Raw genomic sequence first — 26,213 nt, 5'->3', positions numbered from 1 at the left:
ACTGTTTGGGGTGCTGGAGATACAGCGTGGGAGAGAGGTATTGCCACTACTGGCATCTAGCGAGTAGAGGTCTGAGATGCTGCTAAGCCTCCTGCAGGGCAGCCCCCAATAACAATGAATTATCTAGCCCCAATCTCAATAGTGCTGAGGCCTATAAACTACTCTAAAGGTAGAAGTATCCCACTCCCTGTCAGCAAGACTGACCTGTTAAGTCTGTGCTTGAGGATGGAAACAATATAATAATAATAATAACAAGCCTGGGTAGCAGGCTAGGCAGTGCGCACACTTGATGTAATTAAATCCTGATGACACCCTGAGAGGAAGGTATACCATGAGTTGTCCTGTTTCCCAGGTAAGGAAACTGAGGCTCAGAGAGCTTAAGTGACTTATCCAAGGACACACAGCCAGGAAGCAGAACTGGGGCTCAAACCCAAGTCTGCTTGACCCCAAGCGTCTATTTGTCTCTCTTGAATCCCTGCCTTCTTCCTTATTGTCATGCTGACCTGCCAGCCCTCCCCATGCTCGGGGTCTTTCCCCTCCACCTATCACGGTTCCTTGCCTACAGATCTTGCTTGGCTCTGACTCGCTGACTTAGGACCCTGCCCCTTTCCTTCTCAGGCTGAGCCAGATGAGACTGTCCCTAAGGAGCCCCTTCCTGCTGGCTGACCTCTTCAACCTCTGCCCACGAGTTCAAAAGGTGGATCTCAGGTGGGCATTGCCCTGGGGCAACCGGGGCTGGTCTTGGAGGGTCGCCTGAAGTCTGGTGGGTGTGAGGGGAAGGATGGAAGCAGTAGGACCCAAGTCAGAGGCTCAGCTTCTGGAGGAGGGGTGCTTGGCCCCTGGGGGCATCCTAAGGCTGTGGCCGAGGGTGGCTGAGCCAGGTGCTGTCTGCTCCAGGTCCCTGCATCACGTGACCCTGCACTTCAGGTCTAACGAGAAGCAGAAAAGTGGGCGTTATGGGTAAGTCCCCTGGACCCGTGCCCTCCCTGGCAGACAGAGGGTGTTGGGGATGAGTAGACCCGCCTCCTGAATGGCCAGAGCAGAGGACAGACAGCAGAGAAAGAACGTGCAGCACATTCCCTCGAAGGACCTGCAAGGAGACTTGTTTCCTCCAACATGAAGAGGCAGGCATCTAGAGAGAGCCAGGCTCTGTCAAGGACAAGGAAGGAGTCCACATCAGACTCAGGAACGTGTCCAAGAAAAAGGACTTCACAACCTGCCCAGCAGGCTTGGCACCTTGGGCGAGTTCCTCAACCTCCCCGATTCTCAGCTTCTGCAGCTGGAGAAGGGAGACACCATACTGCAGGGCATTTGCAAGGATTACATGAGACAACATGTAAAGCATGTGTGTCACTGGTGCTGACTCCTGGACCAGTGCTCTGTGGTTGCCTGGGCGAGAGGGGGGCAGGTATTGCACTAGAGGCAGGATAATGGGGCAGGTGAGCGACCTCTGAAAGCAGAGATGACATTTCTGTTGACTATTTGATGCCACTGGCTTGCTCAGAGGCCTTGGACCAGACCCTTCTCCTCGCTGTGCCTCAGCATCCTCAGCTGTGGAATAATAAATGGAAGAGCGAGTATTTGTTGAACGTCTGCAGGGCACCAATCTGACAGCCTTCTACATGTCACCTCCTATAAACCTCACAGCTGTGGTCAGACTGCACGTCACATGGTGAGGGAGGCAGCTGGACTTGAACCCAGGCCATTCACAGTACTTCTAGCCCAGGGGTGGACAGACATTTTCTGTAAAGGGTTAGATTGTAAATATTTTGGGTTTCGCAGGCTCTATGGTTTCTATCTCAGTGACTCTACTGTTTTCGCTTGAAAGCAGCACAGAAAATACATAAAGGAATGTGTGTGGCTACGTGCCAGTGAAACTGTAGTTGTGGAAATGAGATTTGAATTTCATATAATGTTTGTGTCATGAACTGTTATTCTTCTTTTGATTTTTTTTCTCAACCATTTGAAAATGGGAAAATCATCCTTAGTTTACAAGCCATATAAAAACAGGTGGCTTTGGCTGTAGCTTTTGGACTTCTGTCCTAGCCGGATACTACCCTGACCTCTAGGACAGCTTAGTAGTTTCTAAGTCAGTGGTTTCCAAAATGAAGGGCACAGACTTGGATTGGATGATTGTCAGGAGGTTGGGCATCTAGTAGAGAAGTTCCACTTCATTGAATCCTTAGAGAGGTCACTATTCCCTGTCTATTTAAGGCCAAGAGGAAGTCTCAGCTGGATGTTGGCGTGTCTGTACCAGCTCTCTAACACTGGCGAAGCTCATTTTTTAAGAAAGAGAGCCCTTAGCAGGTGTCACTATCTGGCTCAAATTTAATGGTGATATTTTGCTCTCATTTCATATGTTCTTATGCTTATGGTCTGTTTGTGGCATGCAATACCAGTTTCCCATTTGAGTGAGTGATACAGGGTTTTCTTTTACACTAAATACATCAAATAAAAAGAATAAGCTGATTTAAAAATAGGAAGTAAGTCACGGTATAAAAAGGAATTTAGAGCTCTGGGGTGAATCATGAAGGAGAGTAACAGTGATACAAATTTGAAATAATGATTTTAGGAACTTTGTGATTTTAAGATTCTTTTTTTTTTTTTCAGTTGCTGGCTGGTCATAGGCTCTTCTTTAACTTATTGTATCATCTCATTTTAGGCCTTTACCACTGGTAAAGGCAGATTTACCATTACTTTTAATTTCAGGATCAGTAGCCCTCTGCAAAAGCAGACCTCACCCTATTCTCCTCCACCCCACACCCCCCATGTCTGTTCATTAAAATGACCCCAAGAGCTACAGTTCTCGGACTTGAGCTCAAATCAATCAGCCGGAGGGCCTTGCCCCTAGAGTTTCTGATTCAGGGCGTCTGGGCTGGGCTTCCAGAATTTGCATGTCAGCAAGGTCCCACTTTCAGAACCACCTCCCAGAGGGAGCATGTGGGTGCCAGGTGGGATCTGCTGTGGGGGAGGTGGAAGTTGTGGGTGCTGGATAGTTCCAGAGAGTCCAAGCTTGGACAAGGCCCCACCACAGGGGCTGGGAGGCCACACCCAGGATGAGCCAGGGCAGAGCGGGTCTGAGTGGCTTAACACTCAGCCCCAGCTTGTTCCCTCTCCTCCAGCATGTTCACGGGCTGCGGCCTCAGCCAGGAGCATGTGGAGCCACTGTGCAAGGTGCTGAGAAACTGTGAAGACCTCAACCAGCTGGAGTAAGTTGGGGGAGGAGGACGGAGCCTGGAAGCATGTGCCTGGGTGTCACTGGAGGGATGTGTGTGTGTACACGTGCTCTCAACACCTCTCAGGACCAGCTAACGGGATGCCCGAGACTCTGGGTCACATCCATAAGGTTTCCCTGTACCCATTTTATCCCTCCCACCCCCTCCGCCCGCCATAGTGGAGCTAGTTAAGCATGTGCTCTTGATCTAATTGGGGAAGGCCTTCAAAAAGGGCCACAGGAGCCCGTTGGCCTAATGTTGATCAAGTCATTGGAGCTCTGCTGGGTGTTGGGGACTAAAATGAAGGATCCATTGATTTCTCTGGCATGTACTAAATGCCTCAGCCTGAAGGGGGCTCCCAGAGCCAGCTGGGTGGGGACTCGAGCTCTCGTACTGTTACTGTTGAGAAGTGGTATCTGTGTGGCCTGTCTTGGTGCCCAAATAGTGCAGCCCCCACGTGGGTAGAAAAATGATAATATAGCTAACACCTATTGAGCACTTTCTCCACTGTTCTATGTGCTTTAGATATGCTTTTTATCCTTCCCACAAACGTACGTACTATTGTCCCCATTTTATAGGTGAGAGAGCTGCGCTCCAGAGAGTTTAAGAACTTGGCCAAAGTCACACAGCTACCGTGTTTCCCCGAAAAGAAGACCTGGCTGGACAATCAGCTCTATATTATAGTAAAATAAGACCTGGTCTCATGTTATATTATATTATATAGGACCCGGTCTTATATGTTAAAATAAGACCCGGTCTTAGATTAATTTTTGCTCCAAAAGACGCAGGAGAGCTGATTGTCCGGCTAGGTCTTATTTTCAGGGAAACACGGTAGTACAATGCAGAATCTTTGTTCACAACCGTTAGAAGTGCAGCTTAGGACCTTAAAGAGAGATGTGTACAAAAAAAAAAAAAAATTCCTGTTGTGATGTGGCCAAGAAAACAAATGTGATGAAAATCAAGTATTTTAAAGAAAGAGGAATAAGCAATGATGTGCCTTTGAGATTTTCTGTTTTTTCATTGTCGAGGGTAATTTTTCTTGTTTTAAAGATTATTAAGTGGCTTCATGAGACAAACTAAGTTTTACAGTTTCTCAGGAAAAGGCAAAATAAACAAGCCTCAAAAGTGTCATAATCAGGGACAAAATGAGTTCAAAGCTACAGAACGAAAATCAGATATTCCAGGGCACACTGGTCAGATTGTCTCTGAAACTGTCGCTAAAACCATAAAATGCCACAATGACGGGAAATAAGAAAGTATTCAAGTGCAATTTCCGATATTGCATTCCCAAATTAAAAGGAGAAATCTGTTGGGGAAGCGCCTCCTCCAAACATTTTTTTCCCCCTGAATTTACTCTTGTTCAAAACTGGCAGCTCCCAACTGATCCAGGCCAAGGGCATGGTAAAAGCTAATTGGTTTTCCCCCAACTCCTGAAAGCCTGCTGGAGTCCTGGGAGTGGACTGCAGACACTGAGGGGGAAGATGCGAACTGGTTAACGATGGTGCTGGGGAGGGGAATGGTGATGGGAACACGGGAGCTGTGGTGTGGTGGTGTTGGTGGTGGTGAGTCTCGTGGTGATGGAGATGGCGGTGGTTGTGGTGATGGTGGTGTCGAGTAGTAATGATGGGATGGAGCCGGTGGTGACGGTGGTGTTGGGATGGAAGCAATGCTGACTGGAGGAGGTGAGAACGGGTGATAAAGAGAGTGCTGTGTGGGTAGATTAGCAGTGATGGTGGCTGAAGGTAAGGCACAGGTTGGGGGGCCACATCTGACCATCAGCACCCTCCTCTTACCTCTTGCAGCCTCTCCGCCAACCAGCTGGGTGATGACGGGCTCAGGTGCCTCCTAAAATGTCTGCCTCAGGTGCCCATCTCTGGTTTGCTTGAGTAAGTGATGAGCAGTCTCAAGGACAGCAAGGAGGAAGAGTCCTCTGAGCCAAGGGCATGAATTTTGAGGGATCCCTAGAGAACCCCAGAGGACAAGGACAGGGGAAGGGAAAGGGGTAATTCTTCCCTTGAAATCCTCCCCTGCCTTGGGTCCTTTCCTCCTTCCCTCGTTGCCCACCTTGGGAAGAGCCCCCACCAGACACCCAGGACAGGCTGCGACTAAAGCTTGGTAACTCAAGCTGACTCCGGGTAAGGAGCGACAGCTCATCCCTAACCAGCTGGTGTGGGATCTTAGCTGTCCCGGCTCCTGGTCCAGCCCACCCCTGAAGCTCCTCTGACCAAGGCTACGGGACACGGTTTTGGAAATGTCCCCATAACAGGGAGGGTCCCTAGGAAGTCATCCGCACTCTCACCAATCTCCCCAGTAACCCGGGAGACAGTTGGCCAGAACTAGGATGGCCATTGCTAGGCAACTGAGCTTTGTGCTCTGTCTGGGGCTGCCACCCTAACCCCATCAGCGCGCTGTCGCACAGCTTGCAGGGACTCGGGGTCCGGAGCCTGTCCTGACCATGTGGTGCCAGTGCCCCTCTGGCCTCTCTCAGGACCTCGGTGTCTCCACCTGGAGAATGGACACTTGGACATTGAGAACTCTCCTCCCGGAGATGAGAGCTGGAGGGGAGGAGACAAAGGGGGCTGGGCAGGGCTCCACGGAGGTACTGACCCCCATGGCCCCATCCCGAACCTCATTTCTCTTCTAGTCTGAGTCACAACAACATCTCTCAGGAAAGTGTCCTGTGCCTGGTGGAGAGTCTCCCCTCCTGCCCACGTGTCCGGGAGGCCTCGGTGAAGTAAGGATCCTGGTGCCACTTGCTGATGGTGGGGGAAGTCTGTGTGACTTGGGACAACCTTTGAGTCTCCAGGGTTCCCTGAATGTGGGATCACAGTTTCCATCCTCTGCAGCCCTCGTGCCATGGGGACCAGGGAGATCACAGGGTGGGGAAGGCCAGGCTTCAGGGTCCCCACAGAAGGAGTTGGATCAGCAAGGGCCTCTCCTTCCATGGATTCCCCCAGCCCTTGTCCCTCCGTCAGCCTCATTACCTCCTGTGTGTGTGATGACGGGCTCAGGTGCCCTGTGTCCCCTGGCATCTGGGTCCTGAGGACACTGGTAAGGCTGTGGCTTCCTCACACCCCTCTCTCTGCAGCCTGGGCTCCCAGCAGAGCTTCAGGATTCACTTCTCCCAACAGGAAGAGGCCGGGAAAACACTGAGGTAATTCCTGTCTGGGGTAAGGGGGAAATGGAGGGGAGGGGAGAGAGGAGGCTGACCCCGTGGCGGCTCCATGCCTGCTTTTTCACTGGGCCCTGTCCTCCTTCTCACACCCTGTTTCAGCTCACTGCCCAGGTTTGCCTCCCCATCACCTTCCCCAAACCCCCACTCCTCTAGACCTTGGGCCCGGCCTTCACATTGTATTTGTGCCTCTTAGCCATGCCTTAACTATAAATCTGGATGCTTCTGAGTATCATAGTTAAGAGCTTGGACTGTGGAGCCACCTGGAGGTAAATCCCAACTCTACCACTTACCAGCTGTGTGACTTTGGACAAGTGACTTAACCTCTCTGTTTCAGTTCCTCATCTGTTGTTGTGAGAATTAAATGAGTTAACATGTATAAAGTGCTTGGAAAGGGCCTGGTTCATTTGAGCACTATATCAGCTGTTGTTGTTGTTGTTGTTATTATTATTATTACCCCCGGGGAGCCTGGGGCTCTGTCTCCCTCTCTCTCAACCTCACCACTACTGCCTTGAGTTAGCTCCCCTACATGTCTTACTTTAGCTGTGACTGTGGCCTCCAAATTGGCGCACTGCCTCTTGCCAGGCCTTTTCCCATCCATTCACCCCACAGCACCCAGAGGGATCTTACTGACACCCATACATCTGACTATGCCACGCCACCGCTCTAAGCCCTTCAGGATCAAGTTCAGGTTCCTTAGCCTGGTCTTCTCCCTCACAGTCTGATTTGGCAGTTACCTCCGACCACGTCTTTCCTCATCCCCCACACCACACACACACACACACACACCACCTGCACACATCCCACACATAACACATACACAACACACACCCACACCACACACATACATGCACACACACCATATACCTCCCCCCCCACACACACACACACACCACACATACATGCACACACACCATATACCTCCCCACACACACACACACGCACCACACATCGCATACATACACACATATATTCAGCCACAAGGGGCCTTTGCTCCTTGTTCACCGGCACATACTGTCTGAGAAAGCTGCCCTGCCCCACTGGGCACTCAGCCTGACTTCTCTTCCCTGCTTTTCTGAGATGAAGTGTTCCCCGCAATTCTTGAAGACCCAGCTCAAATGTCAGCCCCTCCTGGAGAACGCCAGTGGCCCCTCTGTCTGTTAGAATAAACCACGCATATTGTTGTGCTGGGCTCTCATCTCTGCCCGTCTGTGAGGCAGTGGTCTGGAGCCTGTCTGCTGGCCACACAGGATTGCACACCTGGAGGGCAGGGCCAAAGGGACAATCCTAGGCCCTCCTTCCTCCAAGGGAGCCTGGAATAAAGTGGTGCTAGAGACTAGGGGAGTGGTTATGGGTTTGGGGTCTGGAGTCAGGCTGAGCTGGATTGAAACCCAACTCTGCCCTTACTTCTGATCAGCTCTGTTTCCTCACCCATAAATGACACTGTTGGAATTAAATGAGATACTGCATGTAAGGCAGGCACGCCTGCTTGCTCACCCTGTGTACCCAGAGGCTGGCATAGGGCCTGGCATGAGTCAGGGCTCCATAAGGGACTCAATTCTAGCATTTTCTTGGGGGACTGTCTCTCCAAAGAGGCAGGAATCTCCCAGGGCAGGAGCTGCATCTTTAGCTTTTTCTCAGGCCCTGGTCCAAGCGGTTGACCTCAGTGGGTCCTCCCCCTCACCATAGATCCCGCGGGAAACTGGGAGGAAGCAGGACAGTAGCCTTCACAGGCCTCACCCAGGCTCTGCCCTTTGCCCTCTGCCCTCAGGCTGAGCGAGTGCAGCTTCGAGCCAGAGCATGTGTGCAGACTGGCCACCAGCCTGAGCCAGGCCTGGCCGCTGAAGCAGCTGACGTGAGTGACAGGGCCCCCCATGGGGACAGCTGAGGGGTGGGGGCTCACTGCCAGAGCCACTGTGGTAACCTCCCTCTGTCCCCAGGCTGACTCAGTGCTGCTTGGGCCTGGAAGGCCTGACCGTCCTCTTGAGATTCGTGAGATGGCCAGAGGGGCTGCTCAGTCTCAGGTAGTCTTCCTTCGTGCCCCTGGGTGGAGGCCATGGCATGAATGAGGGCAGGGGCGGGCACTGGAGAATGGGTCTCCCCAGGGTCATGAACCTGACCATTTCCTGCACCCAGAACCCCAACACCTGGCCCCAGAGCCGACTCTGCCCATTTGTCCCAGAGAACCCCTCAGGCACACAAAGAAGCCGCCCTCTCCAGGGTAACATTTATGCTTGGGGACTTAAGGGGAAAAAAACTCCAAAGGACACCCAGCTAAGGTCAAAAATAGCATATAACAAATATCATGTTTGTATGTTCACTATGACCATTTTAAAAGTTGCAAAAAAAAAAAAAAAGATACCAAAAAGTAGAATCATTTTGAAAACTCATATTACGATCACCTAGGTTTGACAATGGTTCACATTTTTTCCAAATTTGCTTCACTTGTTTATTTTGGCCGAAGTGTTTTACAGTAAGTTACAGATCTCATAAAATATCATGCAAATATTTCACCATGAATCTTTACAAAACAAGGACATTTTCTACATATCAAATCATAGCAGTTCCTCGGTGTCATGCATTACCCAGTCCAATCTGAAATGTCCCATTGTCCCCCAACGGGACAGCTGGCTTATTGGATCCGGGATGCAGTCAAGTTCCACAGTGCCATGGGCCGGCGACAGCTCTGAGGTCCCTTAATCCGTGTCGTACCCCACTTCCCTCTTTCATATCCGTGACCTGTAGATTATCGCACTTTCTGGCTCTGTCTGGTCGCTTCCTCTTCATGTCATTGAGCTTATTCCTCTGACCGTGAACTTTCCTGCAATTACAGGTTAGAACAAAAGGCACACTGAGGTTCAGTGACACATTTGCGACCAAAAAACTTACTTCATGTCCAGTGCTGGTCACTTTTCGTCGTAGCCTATGATGAGGCACATAAAGTCGGCTTGTTCCCCAAGATAACATTTTTAAAAATTGTGGTGTAATACACAGAACAGAACATTTACCGTGTTATCCCTTTTAAAAATGTACAGGTCAGGAAGGTCACATGCATACATATTGTGGTACAAACACAACTGGTTTCTTCTTGCCAAACTGGAACTGTCCTCATTAAATAATAACATCCCATTCCCCCTGCCCCCCAGCCCCTGGTAACAACCGTTCTGCTTTCTGTCCCTATGAATTTGACTGCTCGAGGCACCTCACCAAGTAGAATTACACAGTGTTCGTCTTTGCGCGACTGGCTTATTTCACTTAGCATAATGTCCTCAGGGTTCAGCCATGATTCCTTCATATGGATGACTAAGATGTCATTGTGTGGACAGACCACATCTGCTTATCCGTTTATCTGTTGATGACCAGACACTGGGTTGCTTCCCCTTTTGGGCTGTCATGAACATACATGTACACATATCTTTTTGTATCTCTGCTTTCAATTCTTTGGGGAATGTACTCAGAATTGCTAGATCACTCACAATAACATTTTAAAATAAAACTTTTCTTACTCTTAAAATAATCCATATTAGTTATAGAAGTTAGTGGAAAGTCCGTAAGAGCATAAGAAGAAAACAGTACTTTGAAAAAAGATCACTATAACTTGAAAAGAAGGAATATTTTAAACAACTCTCTTTTTCCCTGTTTCTAATTAATGCATGCACATTGTGGAGAGTTCAGAAAACACTGAAAACTAACAGATAAATAAAATAAAAATCGTTCTTGAGAATTCCACCATCTAAACAGCTACCATTAACATTTCATGTATTTTCCTCCTCTCTCTCTCTCTCTCTCTCTCTCTCTCTCTCTCTCTCTCTCTCTCTCTCTCTCTCTCTCTCCATATGGGTTTTTTTCCCTCTCCATATATACTTTTCCTTTCCTTCCAATACAAAATTGGGATCACGTTTGATACACAGTTTTATTTCCTTATCTTTGCCATGTAACATAATGTGGAACTTTTTTAAATCTAAAAATACTATTTTAAAAGATAACATTTTCTGTTTCGATTGTTACAATAACTGTTGGAATATAAATGTTAATTTCCTGTTTTATGCTTATGCCGAGTTGTGTAGTTTTATCGTTTTAAAATAAGCAAAACCCAAAAGCCTCTAGGACTCCCTTGGCACGCTCCCCCTGCTCACCCAGGGAGAGCTTTATCTGTATCTGCTTCTGTGACAGGGTGGAGGAGCCCTGGGTGGGCAAAGCTGGGGTGCTCGCCTTGCTAGGAGTCTGTGCCCGGGCCTCAGGCAACGTCACCGAAATCAGGTGAGTCCAGGGAGGAGACGCCCTCAGAATTCATCCTTTCATGACCATTGGGACCTTTCCTCATCTGAATGTCACTCTCTTGTCCTGTGGAGTAAGAGCTGTGTCACTAGTGAGTTTTCTGGGTCCCCAGGATGGCGAGAGCTCCCAGGGCATATATGAGGGGCTATATAGCCTTGTTTGAACTTGTGCAGTAGTCCAGCTGCAGTGCCAGAGAGAGGAAGGCAGCCTCAGATACAAGACAAAGGGCTGTTGGATCCCAGGTGGACACGACTGGGATTTCACACTGGTTGCCTGGAAGTGGCCCCTAGACTTCAATAACACACATTGTGGCTCTGTGACCAGAGGTGACAGAATGATGTGGAGTAGCTAAGAGCAGAGGCTTTGGGGTCCCACTGACCTGTATCCTGATCCCCACTGGATCTGGGAGCTCAGAGTCAATAGCCCGGGCAGGCTTGATACCCATTCAGCCTACACAGGAAAGCGGCCATGGGCCTCACACTGGCCACCCCTTCCCTCTTCAGCATCTCTGAGACCCAGCAACAGCTCTGCATCCAGCTGGAATTTCCCCGTCAGGAGAACCCAGAGGCTGTGGCCCTCAGGTGAGACCCAGTACCTGGGGCCCCAGAGGAATGGCTGGTGATGGATTAGTGGGGGAGGGAAAAGAGGGGACACTTCTGCTTCTGACCAGTATTTCTCATGCCCCTGCTCAGAGTCCTCTGATGTCCAAAGTCTCCACACGAGGTCTGGCTCAACCTGCCTCTCCGTGCTATCCATCCCCACCCCAGGTCCTGGTCCTCCCCACCAGCTTTTAGTTCCTCGAACACCATCTTGATCTCTATGACCTCAGGGCCTTTATACAGGCTGCTCCCTCCCCAGAATGTTTTCTCCTCCCTTCCCTTCTTCCTCCTTCTTCACCTGGCGAAGGCCCCCTCATCCTTCAGGTCTCAGCTTAAATGCCACCACCTTGGGAAGGCCCCTCTGAGCCCCAGACTTAGTCAAGTCCTCCCATTATCCACTCATAGATGCCTGGATCCACAGCACCTCTGATCCATACAGCCCATTTTTGGAAATAAAAATGTCACCCTTTTGGGTGAACGCAGCCCTGCAGGTATACATTCTGGGGAGGAGACCATAGCTGGACCTCAGCCCCAACTCACCTCCTTGGTTAGGTTTCCTTGTGCAGTGAACAACTTATACGGCCATACCAGCTGCCCCATCTGGACCTCCCCTTCATAGCTTCATAGAAATTCCCATAATTGAATAGTAACTTTGTAGCTTTATTTGATTAGCGTTTATATACCCCCTCAAGGTAAGCTCCTTGCAGGTAGGAACTGAGTCCCTAGTACGGGGTATTCAGAAAATGCTGCCTCCCTGTCTACCTCCAGGTTGGCTCACTGTGACCTTGAGACCCACAACAGCCTCCTTATCAGGCAGCTGATGGAGACATGTGCCAGTCTGCAGCAGCTCAGGTCAGCACTCCGAAACACTGGGGCCCTGCGTTCTCTGGTCCACCCCAGTGCCCGCTCCAGGCCACATGTGAGATGCTGGCCAGGCCAGGATGGGGATGAGCAGAACCTGGGGCAGCACCACACCTGGGAATTCTTGCTTCCTTATGCAAGAGAGAGTCACACTTGGCTTGTGGGGGACAGCTCCAGGGTGGCACAGGGGAGCCCTGCCCCACTGGGAGCTCTCGCGTGGTCCTTCCCCCGTTTTTGGTGACCCCTGAAGTTGTCCATCCTGAAATCCTCTGAAATGTGCTTGGCCCTTTTCAGCTTGTCCCAGGTGAACCTCTGTGATGCCAGCTCCTTGCTCCTGCACAGCCTCCTGCTGGCCCTCTCTGAGCTGAAGAAATTCCGGTATGCAGACAAGACAGCCAGCCAGGCCCCCTGCGCAGCTCTGCCCTGCCCTCACACTTCCTGTTCTCCCCAGCCTGGGTTCAGAGGAACTCTGCACAGCACTGGTGGGCCCTGGAAATGTCTGCGTGTATGGCCACACACTTGGCCGCGTGGCAAGAAAGCAATTCCCTTTTCAATATTCTTTCTTTCTTTTTCTTTGTTATCTGGAAATAATTCCAAACTAATAGAAAAGTTGCAAGAAGACTGAGAAGTACTTCCATACACTATTTTCTCAAATTCACCCTTTGTTATTATTCTTTTTCACATTTTCTTTTCTTCTGCCCTTCTCTCCCTCACCCCTCCACTTGCTTCTTCCCCTCTCTCTCTTTCTTTCTTTTTGAACCATTTGAAAGTAATTTGCATAATCATGCCCCTTCACCCCTTACTATTTCAGTGAATTTCTGAAGAACAAGGACATTCTCTCCCATGATCCAGTAAAAACCTAAAATTCAGGACATTTAACATTGATACACTATCATTAGCTAAACTACAGTTTATATTCCACTTTTGCCAATTGTCCCAATCACGTTATCACATGTTTTGTCCAGTCCTGGATTCCATCCAGGATCGCACACTGCATTGCGTTGTCATCTCTCTTCAGTCTCCTTCAGTTTGGAGCAGGTCCTTGGCCCTTCTTTGTCTTTTATGATATTGTCAAGACATTTACCGGTCAGTTATTTTGCAGACTGCCCTTCAGCTTGAGTTTGTCTGATGTTTCATCATGCTTAGATTGAAGTTCTGCATTTGGGCAGGAATATCACAGAGGTGCTGTTGTGGTCTACTCAGTGCGTCACACCGGGAGGCATGTGATGTCTGTTTGTCCTCTGACTGATGGCGTTCACTGGTCACCTGGTTAAGGTGGCTTTTGCCGGGTTTCTTCACTTGCAAAGCTACTATTTTTCCCTTTCTAATTAACAAGTATCTTATGAGGAGACACTTTAAGACTATGTAAACATTCTGTTCTTCCTAAACTTTCACCCATGAATTTTAGCATCCGTTGGTAATTCTTGCCTGAATCAATTATCAGTATGGTGGTTACAACATGGAGCTTTTCTGTTGGTTCTCTTTTAATCCCACTGCTCACATCAAGGAGAAGGTCTTCTTTTGGTGCCAATGTATATTTAATACCTCTCCAATACTTGCTACCTTTTTTTGTCATTTAAATAAAGAGGCAGAGCTCGTGGTAAAGGACAGTAACTAACTAGACTTTACAGTAATGCCTGATTGTGGCATAAATTGTGAAGTTGCTGCCTGAATGATTGTGGCTTCAGATAATACTCAACTAGTCCATGCTCCCCCCTCCAGGCTGTATCTTGGCTAAGTGATTCCAAGATGGGAGAAATGTATGATGGGAAGGAGGGCCCCCGCACACTGCCCCCACCTGCCGCCCTGTGCAGCTGCTCCCCACCTACCTGTTTGCCCTCTGCCCCCCCTCCCCCGCATTCAGGGCTCCAAGACCCAGAGCTCCTGCATGACCTATTGCTCTTTGACCCCCACCAGGTTGGCTTCCAGCTGTGTGAGCTCCGAGGGCCTGGCCTGCCTGGCATCTGGTCTGAGCCATTGTCACCACCTGGAGGAGCTAGAGTGAGTCACAGGGTGAAGGGGTCTGAGAGGGGGTGGCTCATCTGAGGGCAAGGGGTGGAGAGGACAGTGGGGCCTTTGGGAAGGTGGGTACTGGATCTCCACCCATCACTTTTCTCTCTGATGAAGCCCAGACACTCCGTGTGGCCTGGCGAAGGCTGAGCGCTGTGTTCTTGGTCCCAACTTGACCGCTCACTCAGAGTGACTCTGGTCCAATAACTGTGCCTTTCTAGGCTTGGACTGCTTCATCTGTAAAATGGGCTCAGAATCCTTCTCTGCCCAGGGTGGCTATAGGTGTCGGGGTACAGAGAGAGCTAAGGGTCAGAAGGAGTCATTGCACGTGTGTGTCCTTTGTGCCTGGCTTTCTCTTCTGCAACCCTCATCCAGGGTATCCTTTCTTAGCTGGGTAAGCTGTGATTGCCATGTCCCCTCTTCTGGGACCCCAGAGTCCAACCCTTGGAGCCAGGAACGCCCCCATGCAGCCTGGACAGGAGGGCTGGTCTGAGAGGGGCTCCTTGCGGGAATGAGGGGGCTGACAAGACAGCTCAGCTCCAGAGGCTAGGCAGGCATGTCTAACCCTCACCTTATGCTCCGTCCCCCGCAGCTTGTCCAACAATCAGCTTGGCGAACAGGACACCAAGGTGCTGGTGGGGGCCCTTGAGGGCAAGTGCTGGCTGAAGAGGCTTGAGTAAGTGGCGGCGGTACTGGGTGGAGGTGAGGCAGTTGTTGGGAGCATATGCCTAGGAACCTTTGCATGTTTTGTGAACACAAACTTTCCAATCCCTGGGTGGACCCCAGTGAGTTGAATGCTCTCTGTTTTACTTCCATACCTGGCTCTGAGTGCTATTGAAATGCCTGATCACAGGAAAGAGAATACTCATTGTAACCGACCCAAGCCAGAAATGTATTGGCTCATGTCACTGAAAATTACAAGGCCACTGACTTCAGGCTTGGCTGGATCCAGGCTCTGTAATTGTTCCACCATGCCCCCATCCATGCCCCTGTCTGTGTCTCTCTCCATCTTGCCTTCACTCTCAGGCAGGCTATCCCTGCACTTGCTTTCTACCAGCTTAGTGGACAGGGAGCATCTTTCTCCCAATAACTACAACACAAGGCCTAGGTTGAGTCTCACTGGACTGGCTCAGGTCACATGCCCACCCCTAAACCAATCACTGTGGCTCTGAGCACCCAATATTCTGATTGGCCAGATCTGGGTCATAGGACCACCCACTTATCTGGACTTAGTGGGGGGTGGTATTTCAGGGTGCCATTAACAGAAGAAATGGAAACAAACTCTGGGCAAAAAAAAAATCCACAGATGTTTACTGTCATTTGCCTAATACATATATGTATATGTATGTATGTATATATACATATATATCAATATATACTATATATCTTAGTAACTGACACCTATTATCTGGAGTCACCAAATTCGCAGAAACACCAGAAACAGCCTCAGTGTAAAGGACAGGTGCTCGTCTTGCACAGACCAAACAGCATCTAGATGGAACATTTTAACAGCATTTTCTGCTTTTAATCTGTAAGGTTTTCTAGTCACCAAAAATACACACTAGTTATAAAAAGGTCCATCATGACAGAAATATGTAACAAAGGACAGTGACACCTCCTGGGAAAACTTCTGTGAAAAAGCTGTTGGTGAACTTTTCCCCAGATTTTTTTCGACATATGTTTTGAATACAGTTTAAAAGTAGCCTTCTGACTTTTTGCCCCTCAGCAATGAAATTCTCCCTCTTTGTCCTCCTTTGCTTGTCCCAGGGAGCGGGGGGATGGTGTTAGGGAGACCCTTGGCCAGAGGACCCAACTGTCTTCCCACTGAGCTGTTTCTTTGGCCTCCCGCCATGTGCCTGCACCTCTGCTCAGCCTCCCTGCCTCTGGGAGCTTTCATTAGGGTGGTTGGAGGCCCAGTAAGGTCACTCATTGGCTCATTCATGTGTTTGACAAATATGTGTTCACCTGGGCACCTGGGGCAGGGCCTGGAGGTCCTGTGGAGAACAGGACAAACGCGGTACCCTTTCTGCTGACTACCCGGACACCTAGCGCTTCGTAAACCTCTCACCTCCTCAGTCACCCCATCTATAATGATACCGTCCCTGTCTGAAGGAAGGGGGTGGGTCCTCACTGCTCCAGAGGCCTCTTTCAGTTTCAGATCTGTCATTTCTGAGTGTCTCCTCCCTGACAAGCCGCTTCCCTCAAATCCAGCCAACATCTCCCACCTGTCACTCTGTAGCAAAATGGTGAAGGGCCTGGACCCTGGTTAGGAGCCATACCACCTGGGTTTAACACTTGGTAGGGTGACCAACTATCCCAGTTTGCCTGGGGCTGAAAGTCCCACATTCTAGAAAAACCTTCAATTCTAGACGAACCAGGACAGTTGTCACCTCTCAATTCCACCTCTTAATGTGTGAGCTTGGGCAAGTTACTTAACCTCTCTGGGCTTTTTTCCTTATTTTAACTTTGGGGATAATAACTATACCGTCCTTCAAGGGTAGTCGTGGGATGAATGAGCTAATACATATTAAGTCCTTAAAACAGAGTTCACACTTGACAAGTATTGGCTATTTTTGTTATGATTCCTCTCTCCTGCCCAGCTCGGAGCTGGAAGGAGTGGGATTCCTACAGCCTTGGGTTCTGCTCCCGATACTGCCACTTCCTATGTGTGACTTTGAACAAATTGTGTAACTCTCTGAGCCTCAGTGTTCCTCATCTGTCAAATGGGGTTGATAACAGACCCACTTCTCAAGATGGCCTCGGCCTGTAGCACGTGCTAGATGTGCGGTTGCTATGACTACTGATCAGTAGTCTGGGTCCAGTGTGATTCAGAAATAGAACTGCCGTTTGGATGGCCTAATAATTCGTGCAGAGAATCAGCATTTGGATCTCCCAGGGCAAATTTGTATGATATTTTATACTGTGTGCGTATAAGTGGCTGTCTTGGCCGTCCCTGGGCATTGCTAAGCACAGAGGCCTCAAGCAGCTGGACTAGACGGGCCTTGGTCTGCTCCTGAGACCCAACCCCAGTGATGCTAATTACTCCTCTGATCTCCTCCCCTCCAGCCTTAGCCACTTCCCGCTGGGCAGCTCCACCCTGGCTGTGCTGGCTCAAGGACTAAGCCACATGACCTTCCTGCAGAGCCTCTGGTGAGTGACAGAGTGACCATGGGAATGATGGGAAGGACATGCTCCCCCGCTCTGGTAGGACAACTTGCCCACGGAAGCACTGGGGGCACTCCCATCTTCGGGACTTGCCTGTATCCCGCCAGGTCGGTTCCACAACTCTTGCCTTTTAATGCCACCACCTTCCCCCAGGCTACAAAAGGGACATGAAGGGTTGGGGACAAGTCCTAGAACAACCCTTCAAGTGCACAAATTCACCCTGTTCTGGTTCACATTTCTGATTCCATGGGTCTGGGTTGCCTAGATTCTGTACCTGTAACAAGCTCCCAGGCGATGCCAATCCTGGGGCCACAGACCACAGTGTGGTCTAGACTCAGGTCTGGTGACTGATATTCTCCCTGGTGCCCCTGTTCACGTTGATAAACAAATATCACACACTGTTTTCATGTGATTTTTTCAAAATATAAAATATGGTGACTAAAAACAAACCCAAGCATAACACAAAGCATTGCTTTGTTTTTATCCAAGTCCCCACCCCCTCTGGCAGTGCAGATTGCATAGGAAATGAGGTCAGAGAGTTTGGGGGAGCATATCATATGGGACCAGGTCATTTCACCCAAAATTAATGTACTGAAAGGCACTTGGCTAAATTTAATTTGCAAAACAAAAAAGAAAACAAACAACTGTTGGACAAACATTTAACATAGGGCTAAGTTTGCAACAGCTGTTTCGTTTTATTTTTGACCGAGGCAGGCAAGGTCAGAGTGCAGAAATGACAGTAGACTAGGCTTAAGGAAAAAGCCACCACTTGCACAGATTAGAACGAAATATGCCTGTAGAAACAATTTGCCTGAACCGTGGAACCCATATAAAGTTGCCATTCAGCTGGGCTGGCCTGAAGATCTCTGACACTGGCTGAGGCAAAGCCTGGCCAAACCAGAACACGTGGCTACCTCTCCCAGGCCAGCAGCCCTGGGCTTGCCTTTCCACCTTGCCTGGGAATCACTTGGAGTCTTTGGCCAGTCACGGATTTTCCCCGTGCCTCTGTCTTCTCACCTGGGTATTGGGTTCAGTCATGCCTACCTTGCCCGTCTTTCTTTCCCTTGAAGTTTTGTGACTGGCATATGAGTTCTTGGATGTGTAAATGCTTTGCAAACTGTAGAGTTCTTAGCACGGCACCTGCAAAAGGCTTTACTCCTGACTAAGGCCTCTCGGCCTATTCCCTGCTTCTCCAGTCTGAGCAACAACGACATTGGTGACATCGGCTGTTACCACCTTTCCAAGACTCTCAGAGCTGCCGCCAGCTTGGAGGAGCTGGGGTGAGTTTCCTGTCCTTTCCCAGGCCCAAAACAATTTTGGCAGGGGACGATAACAAAAGCAAGGGGCTCCTTGAAGTCACTCCTTACTTCGTCTAATCACCTTCACCCACTTCTCCACAACATAACCCCAGACGTAGAACCTTGGGAGACCCAAAGATAGGATGGGAGGGTTGGCTGCAGCAAGACGGGTTTGGGGCAGACATCAGGGTGGTCATCCTAAACACAAGAGAAGAGTTTGGAGTCCTCACCCAACATAGGAAGACGGCACTGCATCAGTGTGAGCTGAGCCCTTCCAGTACATTTCAGCCTCCTCCGGTACTGGGGTGGAGAGGTGGACAAGATGAGGGGGGTGGCAGGCTGACGGTTCCAATTCTTCCGCTGTTCTCTCCCCAAGCTTGAGCTACAACCAGATTGGAGACACGGGTGCCCAGCACTTGGCTGCCGTCCTGCCGGAGCTGCCCAAGCTCAGGAAGATAGAGTGAGTGGCCAGCCCTACCGAGAGGGGCCCTCAGTGCCACCCCGTGGTCTGCGAGAGACACTGGCTTCTGACTCAGGCTGACATTCCTCCCTCAAGTTCAGCGTCTAGGCAGTGGGATTGGGTTACCTCCTGGCCCTGCTGACTTTGGGACCTTGAGCCAGCCCAGCTGCTACCCTTCTCTGGGCCTTTCTGCCCCACCAGGCTGGAAGGGTGTGCGGCAGGAGTGGGGGTGGGTGGGCGGAGTTGGAGGGTCTGAGGGTCTGAGGTCTACCCCTCCCTCAGCCTATCAGGAAATGGCATTAGCCCGGCTGGAGGAGTGCGGTTGGCGGAGTCTCTTGCCCTTTGCAAGCACCTGGAGGAACTGATGTGAGTGTGTGCCCAGGTGGGCTGCCCTCAGCCCTGTGTGTCCCCACAGCCCACCTGGCCCTTATCTCCTTCAGTGGACACAGGGCAGGGGTCTGGCATGGGCCGGTACCCAACTTCATCCTTTCTCTCCTTTCAGGCTTGGCTGCAATGCCCTGGGGGATCCCACAGCCCTGGAGCTGGCCCAGGGGCTGCCCCAGCACCTGAGAGTCCTGCAGTAAGTGTTCCCCTGCCTGTGGTGTATGCAGAGCTAGCGGGACAGGGTTTCTCCGGGAGTGCTTGGGGGTTAAGTTCTCCTTCTGTTGAGCTGTCCTGCCTTATGGCAAACTGTGTCATGTGCTGGGCTGGCTGTCCCCTCTCCCCCCTGCTCCTCTCCCGCCTCTGGAGTCTGGGGCAGGAAAATCAGGAGACAGGGCCTAGTCCTGGCTCTGCCACCAGCCCCTCTGTACCTGTGGCCAAGTCCCTCCCCTTTTCTGAGTTTCAGTTTCCTCATCTGTAAAAGAATTACAGCAGTCCCAGCTCAGTGAGACCCTGAGCCCATCTCTGAGGGTGAGCAAAGAAATGTCAGCAAAGTGCCAAGAAGCATGGCCCCAGCACTTTACAGTTTATATCCATGGTCTCATTTGAGCCTCATAGCAGTTCTGTAGGGCCTAGATTTCTAGATGCGCCATTTTCCAGGCAACTGAACTAAAGACAGGAGAGGTGTGGAGAATTCACCTTATTACTATATGAAGGAGCCACGCCTTGAAATTAGACTCTCAAACCCCAAAGCCAGGGCCCTTGATACCCACCCAGGTCCTGTGTGGGTAGAGACGATGCTTGGATGGCAGTTACCCAAAGACTGTCTAAGGTCTAGCAGTACAGCCTGATACAAAGCTGAGGGTGGGGGGATCCAGCCCCCCAACTCCCATACCTGGTCCCCCAGGCTTCCCTCACCCTCTCCCCTTTTCCCAGCCTGCAGTCCAGCCGTCTAGGCCCAGACGGGGCACTGAGCCTGGGCCAGGCCCTGGATGGATGCCCATATGTGGAAGAGATCAGGTGGGTAGGGGTCATGGAGCCTGGGCAGGGGGACAGGCTGGGAGGATCTAGGGGTTCCTCTTACAGGTATCTTTCTGCTCTGCAGCTTGGCAGAGAACAGCCTGGCTGGAGGGGTCCCACGTTTCCGTCAGGGGCTCCCACTGCTCAGGCATATAGAGTAAGTAACGCCCTCTGACTCCCTGGGCCGCCCTTCTCTGGCTAAGCCTGACACCTGGGAAGGCCTTTGAAGGGACAGAGGCTTCCGGTACAGGGAGAGCCTGGGGTAAAAAGGGGCACTTTCCTAAAATTCCTACCCTGGCCCGTACCCTGGCCACTCTGCTCCCTCCTGTTCAGATTGCAGTATGGGGGAAGGGGGACTAGCTGGAGGCACCCTCGACTCAGACACCTCCATCTTACCTTCCTCAGCCTGGTTTCGTGTGAGATTGACAACCAGACAGCCAAGCCCCTCACTGCCAGCATCGTGCTTTGCCCAGTACTGGAAGAAATCCTGTGAGTGCTGGGGAGAACCCTGAGCTGGGAGAAGTGGGCCTCTAGGAGCTTGGTCCCAGCACACTGCATGGCCTAGAGTTGGTTTCTTCCTCCCAGAGGTCCTCCCATCTGTAAACAGGGAGGTCACTGATGCTCAAACCTCCTCTTGGGGGAGTGTTACACTTGAGCTGGGAGTGATGTTGAGCCAGGCTGTTCAGCTTCTCCAGCCTGTTTCCCCACCTGTGGCGTGGCCAGATGGTCTCTATAGGCTCTTGGCCCCTGACCTTCCCTTTGTAAGGTGGCTGGATAGACCAGCCTGGTATATGGAACCTTGATTTATGAAACACCTATTGGCAGTGAAGAGTGGCTGAAGCCAGCAGGCCCCCGACCTGCCCACTGGCCATGCCCACCTCCCCTTTGGCAATCAGAGGCACTCAGACCTTGGAGCCTTGCAGCACTGCCTCAGGAGTAAACTAGACTGCCAGGACTAGCCTGGGACTCAGACCGCAGTATGGAAGAAAATATTATTTCCCAAAGTACAAGGCTCAAGTGATTATAAGATTTCAAGGTTTGTATCCTAAAGATTTTACTGTTTGTCATTACTTTACACCAAAGAGAAAGGCTGATGAGTATTAACTCATCTTTAACACCTAACACGGGTGATTCTCCCTTTTTAGCCAGCAGGGGGCAAGCCACAGGCCCAGCATCTTAGGAAGAACACAGGTTCCAGCTACAAGTTAATACTGTAGTTTGCACTGCATTTACCCTTGTAGCGTCTTTCTATTCAAGTTCCTAAACATGGGTTTTCCATGGGCAATAGTGATAAATGTTTCCTAAGATTAATTTCTTAAAGTGAAAAAAAAGAGGGAGGGGAGAACTGATTTAAAGAAAAATATGCAACAATAATATAGGAGTTGCATGGATGTAACAGAAATCATGATGGAGGCACATGCATGGCTCATGACCTTGTTCCCTCAGATCATGTGTTCTGAACTCTCGGGACAACCAGGTCCTAAGCTGTCTGGGTTCTTGAGAGGTGACCAGCTTGGGAATGGGGTTGGGGGAGGAAGGAGCCACCTGTGCCCTGAAAAGTCTTCAGGAGAGGGCACACAGCCCCCAGCAGGCGCCTCTCTTGCACATGCACAGCACCACTGCCACCCCGTTGGCCCCCAGCCCTCCCCACCTGCCACCTTATCTTTACTTCTCAACCTCACTGCTCTCCTGTTGCCGACCTTGCAGGCTGTCCTGGAATCTGCTTGGGGATGAGGCAGCTGCTGAGCTGGCTGGGGTCCTGCCGCAGATGGGCCGGCTGAAGAGAGTGGAGTATGAGGGGCACATCCTGGGAAGCCAGAGGGGTCAGGGAGGGCCAGAGGGGGCCTACATCCTGGGGAAAGCCACGAGGCCACGAGGCCAGGATGCTGCCTCCCAGGAAGCCCTCTTTGACTTACACACTCCGATCTGCTCCAAGCCGTTACCGAGCTTAACTCTCCCTGGGTCCCAGACTTCGGCTTCCCTGCTGCACTGTTGTCTGTGGGGTTCTCTAAGCAGAGAAGCCATGTCCCCCCATCTTGGCCCCGGGGAATGGACATAGGGAAGCCCCCTCTCCCCATCTCATGCCAGTCTCTCTCTTTCCCCTTCCTCTGCTGTCCACTGGAAAGCCTGGAAAAGAATCGGATCACAGCTTATGGAGCCGGGCTCCTGGCTCAAGGGCTGGCGCAGGGCTCTGGCATCCAAGTGATACGGTAACAAGGGCTTGCAGGGGGCAGGATGGTAGGTGGGAGGCCACAGCAACCCTACAGTGTCAGGGGACTCCCAGTAGGAGGAGGCAGGGCCTGAGTTGGGGATTATCAAGGAGACTTGGACCACTCCACCGAGAGTTTGGCAGCAAGCAGACCTGGGTCAAATCCTAGCTCTGCCATTTGCCGATTGTGTAACTTTGCATCAGTAACTCAACCTCTCCAAACCTCAATTTCCTCATCTATAAAATGGGGATAATGATAGTATTTACCTTAGAGAGTTGCTGTGAGAATTAAATGATAGTGTAAAGCACTGAGCACGATTCTTGGCACATACTAAGCACTTAATGTGGTAGCTATAATCAGAGCCACCATATATGCATACAGTTGTATGGGTTGTGCACTGCACAAAGGCATTGCATCCAAGGGACACCATTCACATAGTAGACATGTTAGATTTCTAGTAGATGATAGTGAAGTGTCTTGTTCTATAATAAACATATTATGACAGTTTCAGACAACAGAAGTAAAGTGTCTTAAATGAGGGGAGCTTTTTCCTTCTTTGCAATGTGTCATATGAACAGGGATCTGACTGGGATCACTAGCTCCCAGGGAAGAAGATTGAGTGGAAGAAGTCAGGGGTGGGTGTAGGGGACACCATCTCCCTAGTGTAGCCATGCTGGTCTAATACCTGCCTCGGCCAGGTACCTCTGGACACAGCTCTTCCCCTTGGGGCCTCAGTCTTTCCAGCTGTAGCTAGGACAGAGGGCAGAGACAAGAGGCTGAGTGCTGAGTGTCTGTCTCTGTGTCCCACAGCCTCTGGAATAACCCCATTCCCCCCGACATGGCCCAGCATCTGCACATCCAGGAGCCCAGGCTGGACTTTGCTTTCTTCCACAACCAGCCACAGGCCCCTCGGGGTACTTGATGGCCCCTCAAGACCCTTCGAATCCGGCCAAAGGATGTCAACTTGCAACCACCAGGATAGAGGGCGCAGGAAGGGCCTCAGCTGGGTGCCCCTGCACCTTGCCTCAGGAGGGAAGGGCACATTTGATCTGCTACAGTCTTCAAGGAGGACGGTTTTGGAGCCAGAAGCCTCGTAAGGTCAATAGACTACCCTGTGTCACGTGTGTCATGCATGACCAGTTAGGGACATATGGCACAATAAGGGTGTCATGATGTGACACATGACACAGAAGGTCACACATGGCAGAGTTCCGGTGGTTTTATATGGAACATGCAGTGTGGCCCGTGGGTCAGTGTCATAGGTTCTAGCACCATACATGGCAGGACACATGATTGGTGATCTATATATGACACATGACAAATGTCCATGTCATGGCATGTGGCTGGCCAGATGCCCTCAGGCTGGTCCAAGATCTAATTTATTACTTTTTTTAAACCAAGTATGTATTTGTAAATTGTATTTCCAGAGCAGCTAAGCCAGAGAATGTCTTCCGCCCAGAACTGGGATAGGGAGAGTGTCTAAGCACTAACCAGCCCAGTGGCCCGAGGGCCAGGACTTTGGGCCAAGACGGGGACTCAACTGTGAGGCTTCTGGATGAGTCCTCTCCTGCCTCAAGCCTCAGTGTTCCCATCTGTAAATGGGATGACCTCCTCCCTTTAAATGCTGACTTCTAAGAACGTTAGGCCCAGATCCAGGGAGAGCCAGCCTGACCTGGGGAGTGGATGGGCGGTCTGTCCTGTCTAAAGATCCAAGGGCTGAGCTCTGCCAAGGTCATCAGGCAAGGACATGGGGTCCAGCTACTACCTCAGTGGGATCTGGGTGAGCTCCTGGGGGCTGCATATGTTCTACAGTGTTCTTGTTACTCCTAAGAGGGCACAGAGACAGCCCTGCTACACTCTAAGCAACAGTGACTAATAAATGTGGATGATCTCCCAGCCTCTAACCTGAGTCTGATGAGTCCTACCACCTCACGGAAGACAGAAGTGGTTCTGCCCCGGGGCCTGGAGAACAGAGCAGACCACAGAGAGGTGTGCTGAGAGGAGCACTGGTCTGGGAGTCAGGAGACATGGGGTCAAGTCCATGCTCTGTCTCTGCCTGGTCATGTGATTGTAGGTAACTCACCTCCTCTATCCGGTAACTCACCTGCACTATGAAGGTGTTACGAGGGGTCAACGTGTTAGAAATCTTCTCTGTTGTACTTGCATTACATTTAAATCCTTTTCTGAGTTCATCGTCAGTATTTAAAATTGGGAACTTTTACATAAAAATACAGATTTTCAGCTTCTCTTAGGTGCTAGTCTAATATTCCCACTAAGAGTCATCTGCTGGATCCAAATGAGTGTGCCCTTTAGATGTGGCACACATCCCTCCGTTTGCCACAGTCCCCACCGCTCCCCAGGGCTCCCCTCTCCCATTTGCTGCTTGCCTGGTCCTTGTGAGAGCCTGGAAACGTCTGGCATAGAGGGTTTCCACAGGTGGGTGGTACGTTAGGGACATGGCTTTAGAAGTCAGAGGGACATGGAATGGACTGTGATGTGACCCCTTGCTGCCTGGCTTCGAGGACAGGAGTGTTTTTGCACATGAGTTAGTAATAGCTCCCAGCCCTCAGGACTTTTGGAGGGGTCAGGGAAGCAAGGTATACAAAGTCCCGAGCATGAAGAGGTAGGTACTGGTTACATACATGCTAGTTCCCTTCCTCTTTTAGGGTTCGATATCATATAAGATGGAGAGATGCTTGAAAAGACAGGAGAACAGCACTCCCTCCCAGTCACTTACCTGTGAGCTGAACAAGTTGATCTCAGGGGAGCCTTTTTCAGCACAATGTGAAAAGCAGGCAGACAAAGTGCAGTTACCGCCAAGCACCACTGGAGGGCAGGCTGGCCCACTGGCGATTCCTGAGATCATTTCCTTTGCCATTGGACCCAGAACGAAGTCAGGAGGTGATGTTAGGGGTTGTTCCACGTGGCCTAGGAGCTTGGAATGTCCTAGCCTGCTAGTGGCACACCTGGATGCCTCAGCCCTGACTTTTGCCACCCTCCACGTTGTCCCTGGTTCCCTGCCAAGCAGGAAGAAAAAGTTCTCTGGCCAAGTGCCAAGCACCCACACCCTACGCAGGGACACCCTTATGGGGTCAGTGTCACAGCACACCTGGCACTGAGTAGGCCCATCAGCCTCATCATGGGGAAGGGGATAGGCAGGTAGAAGATCCAAAAAGTTTACCTGGAAAACTTGAGCCCAAAAATTCTATCTCTCCTTCTGGGGAAATGATGCTAAGGTGACCTTGGGCCCTCAGTTGTACTGCTTCCGCCCCTTGTCCAAGACTGAAGTATGAGTCCCTCAAAGCCTGAACATGCCTTGATTGGGAAAGTGATGGCTGAGGAAGGAACAGCACCAACCAGAAACCCCAGGCCGGGTGAAATGCACAGCTGGCAGCACCAGGAGCTCAGAGACATTCTTTCCATTTGCTGTTTTTTTGTTTCACTTTTCCCTTCTCCTGCTTTCCCCTTCAGCTCTGCCCAAGTTCTAAGCTTCAAGAAAATTTCAGCAGCTGCCCTGAAAAGTCCACAGTATTGTCAGCACTGC

The 26,213-nt window shown here is 50.7% G+C and overlaps 1 protein-coding gene across 2 annotated transcripts in view; it reads left to right on the top strand.

The window, feature by feature from the left end:
• Nucleotides 1-24,573, top strand: part of NLRC5 (NLR family CARD domain containing 5) — a 74,875-nt gene extending 50,302 nt beyond the window's left edge. Inside the window, exons 25-49 of one of the 2 annotated variants that reach the window (XM_019754160.3) lie at nt 619-708; nt 898-960; nt 3,123-3,209; nt 5,018-5,101; nt 5,860-5,949; nt 6,304-6,369; nt 8,159-8,242; nt 8,328-8,411; nt 10,561-10,647; nt 11,169-11,246; nt 12,033-12,116; nt 12,420-12,503; nt 14,043-14,126; nt 14,728-14,811; nt 17,202-17,285; nt 18,497-18,580; nt 18,975-19,058; nt 19,341-19,424; nt 19,561-19,638; nt 20,376-20,459; nt 20,545-20,616; nt 20,865-20,948; nt 22,167-22,250; nt 22,586-22,669; nt 23,480-24,573. In XM_019754160.3, the coding sequence (XP_019609719.3) occupies nt 619-708; nt 898-960; nt 3,123-3,209; nt 5,018-5,101; nt 5,860-5,949; nt 6,304-6,369; nt 8,159-8,242; nt 8,328-8,411; nt 10,561-10,647; nt 11,169-11,246; nt 12,033-12,116; nt 12,420-12,503; nt 14,043-14,126; nt 14,728-14,811; nt 17,202-17,285; nt 18,497-18,580; nt 18,975-19,058; nt 19,341-19,424; nt 19,561-19,638; nt 20,376-20,459; nt 20,545-20,616; nt 20,865-20,948; nt 22,167-22,250; nt 22,586-22,669; nt 23,480-23,591 (2,083 nt within the window). In that variant the 3' untranslated portion in view covers nt 23,592-24,573. Of the gene's footprint in view, nt 1-618; nt 709-897; nt 961-3,122; nt 3,210-5,017; nt 5,102-5,859; nt 5,950-6,303; nt 6,370-8,158; nt 8,243-8,327; nt 8,412-10,560; nt 10,648-11,168; nt 11,247-12,032; nt 12,117-12,419; nt 12,504-14,042; nt 14,127-14,727; nt 14,812-17,201; nt 17,408-18,496; nt 18,581-18,974; nt 19,059-19,340; nt 19,425-19,560; nt 19,639-20,375; nt 20,460-20,544; nt 20,617-20,864; nt 20,949-22,166; nt 22,251-22,585; nt 22,670-23,479 lie in introns of those variants that run through there. The other variant, XR_012490165.2, reaches the window with a different exon arrangement.
• Nucleotides 24,574-26,213: the final 1,640 nt, after the last annotated feature.

The sequence above is a fragment of the Rhinolophus sinicus genome, chromosome 8, assembly GCF_057876585.1.
Source record: "Rhinolophus sinicus isolate RSI-liver-muscle chromosome 8, RSI-T2T, whole genome shotgun sequence".
NCBI classification, from domain to species: Eukaryota; Metazoa; Chordata; class Mammalia; order Chiroptera; family Rhinolophidae; genus Rhinolophus; species Rhinolophus sinicus.
The sequence above is the reverse complement of the archived record's forward strand: the minus strand, read 5'-3'. Positions and strand labels throughout refer to the sequence as shown.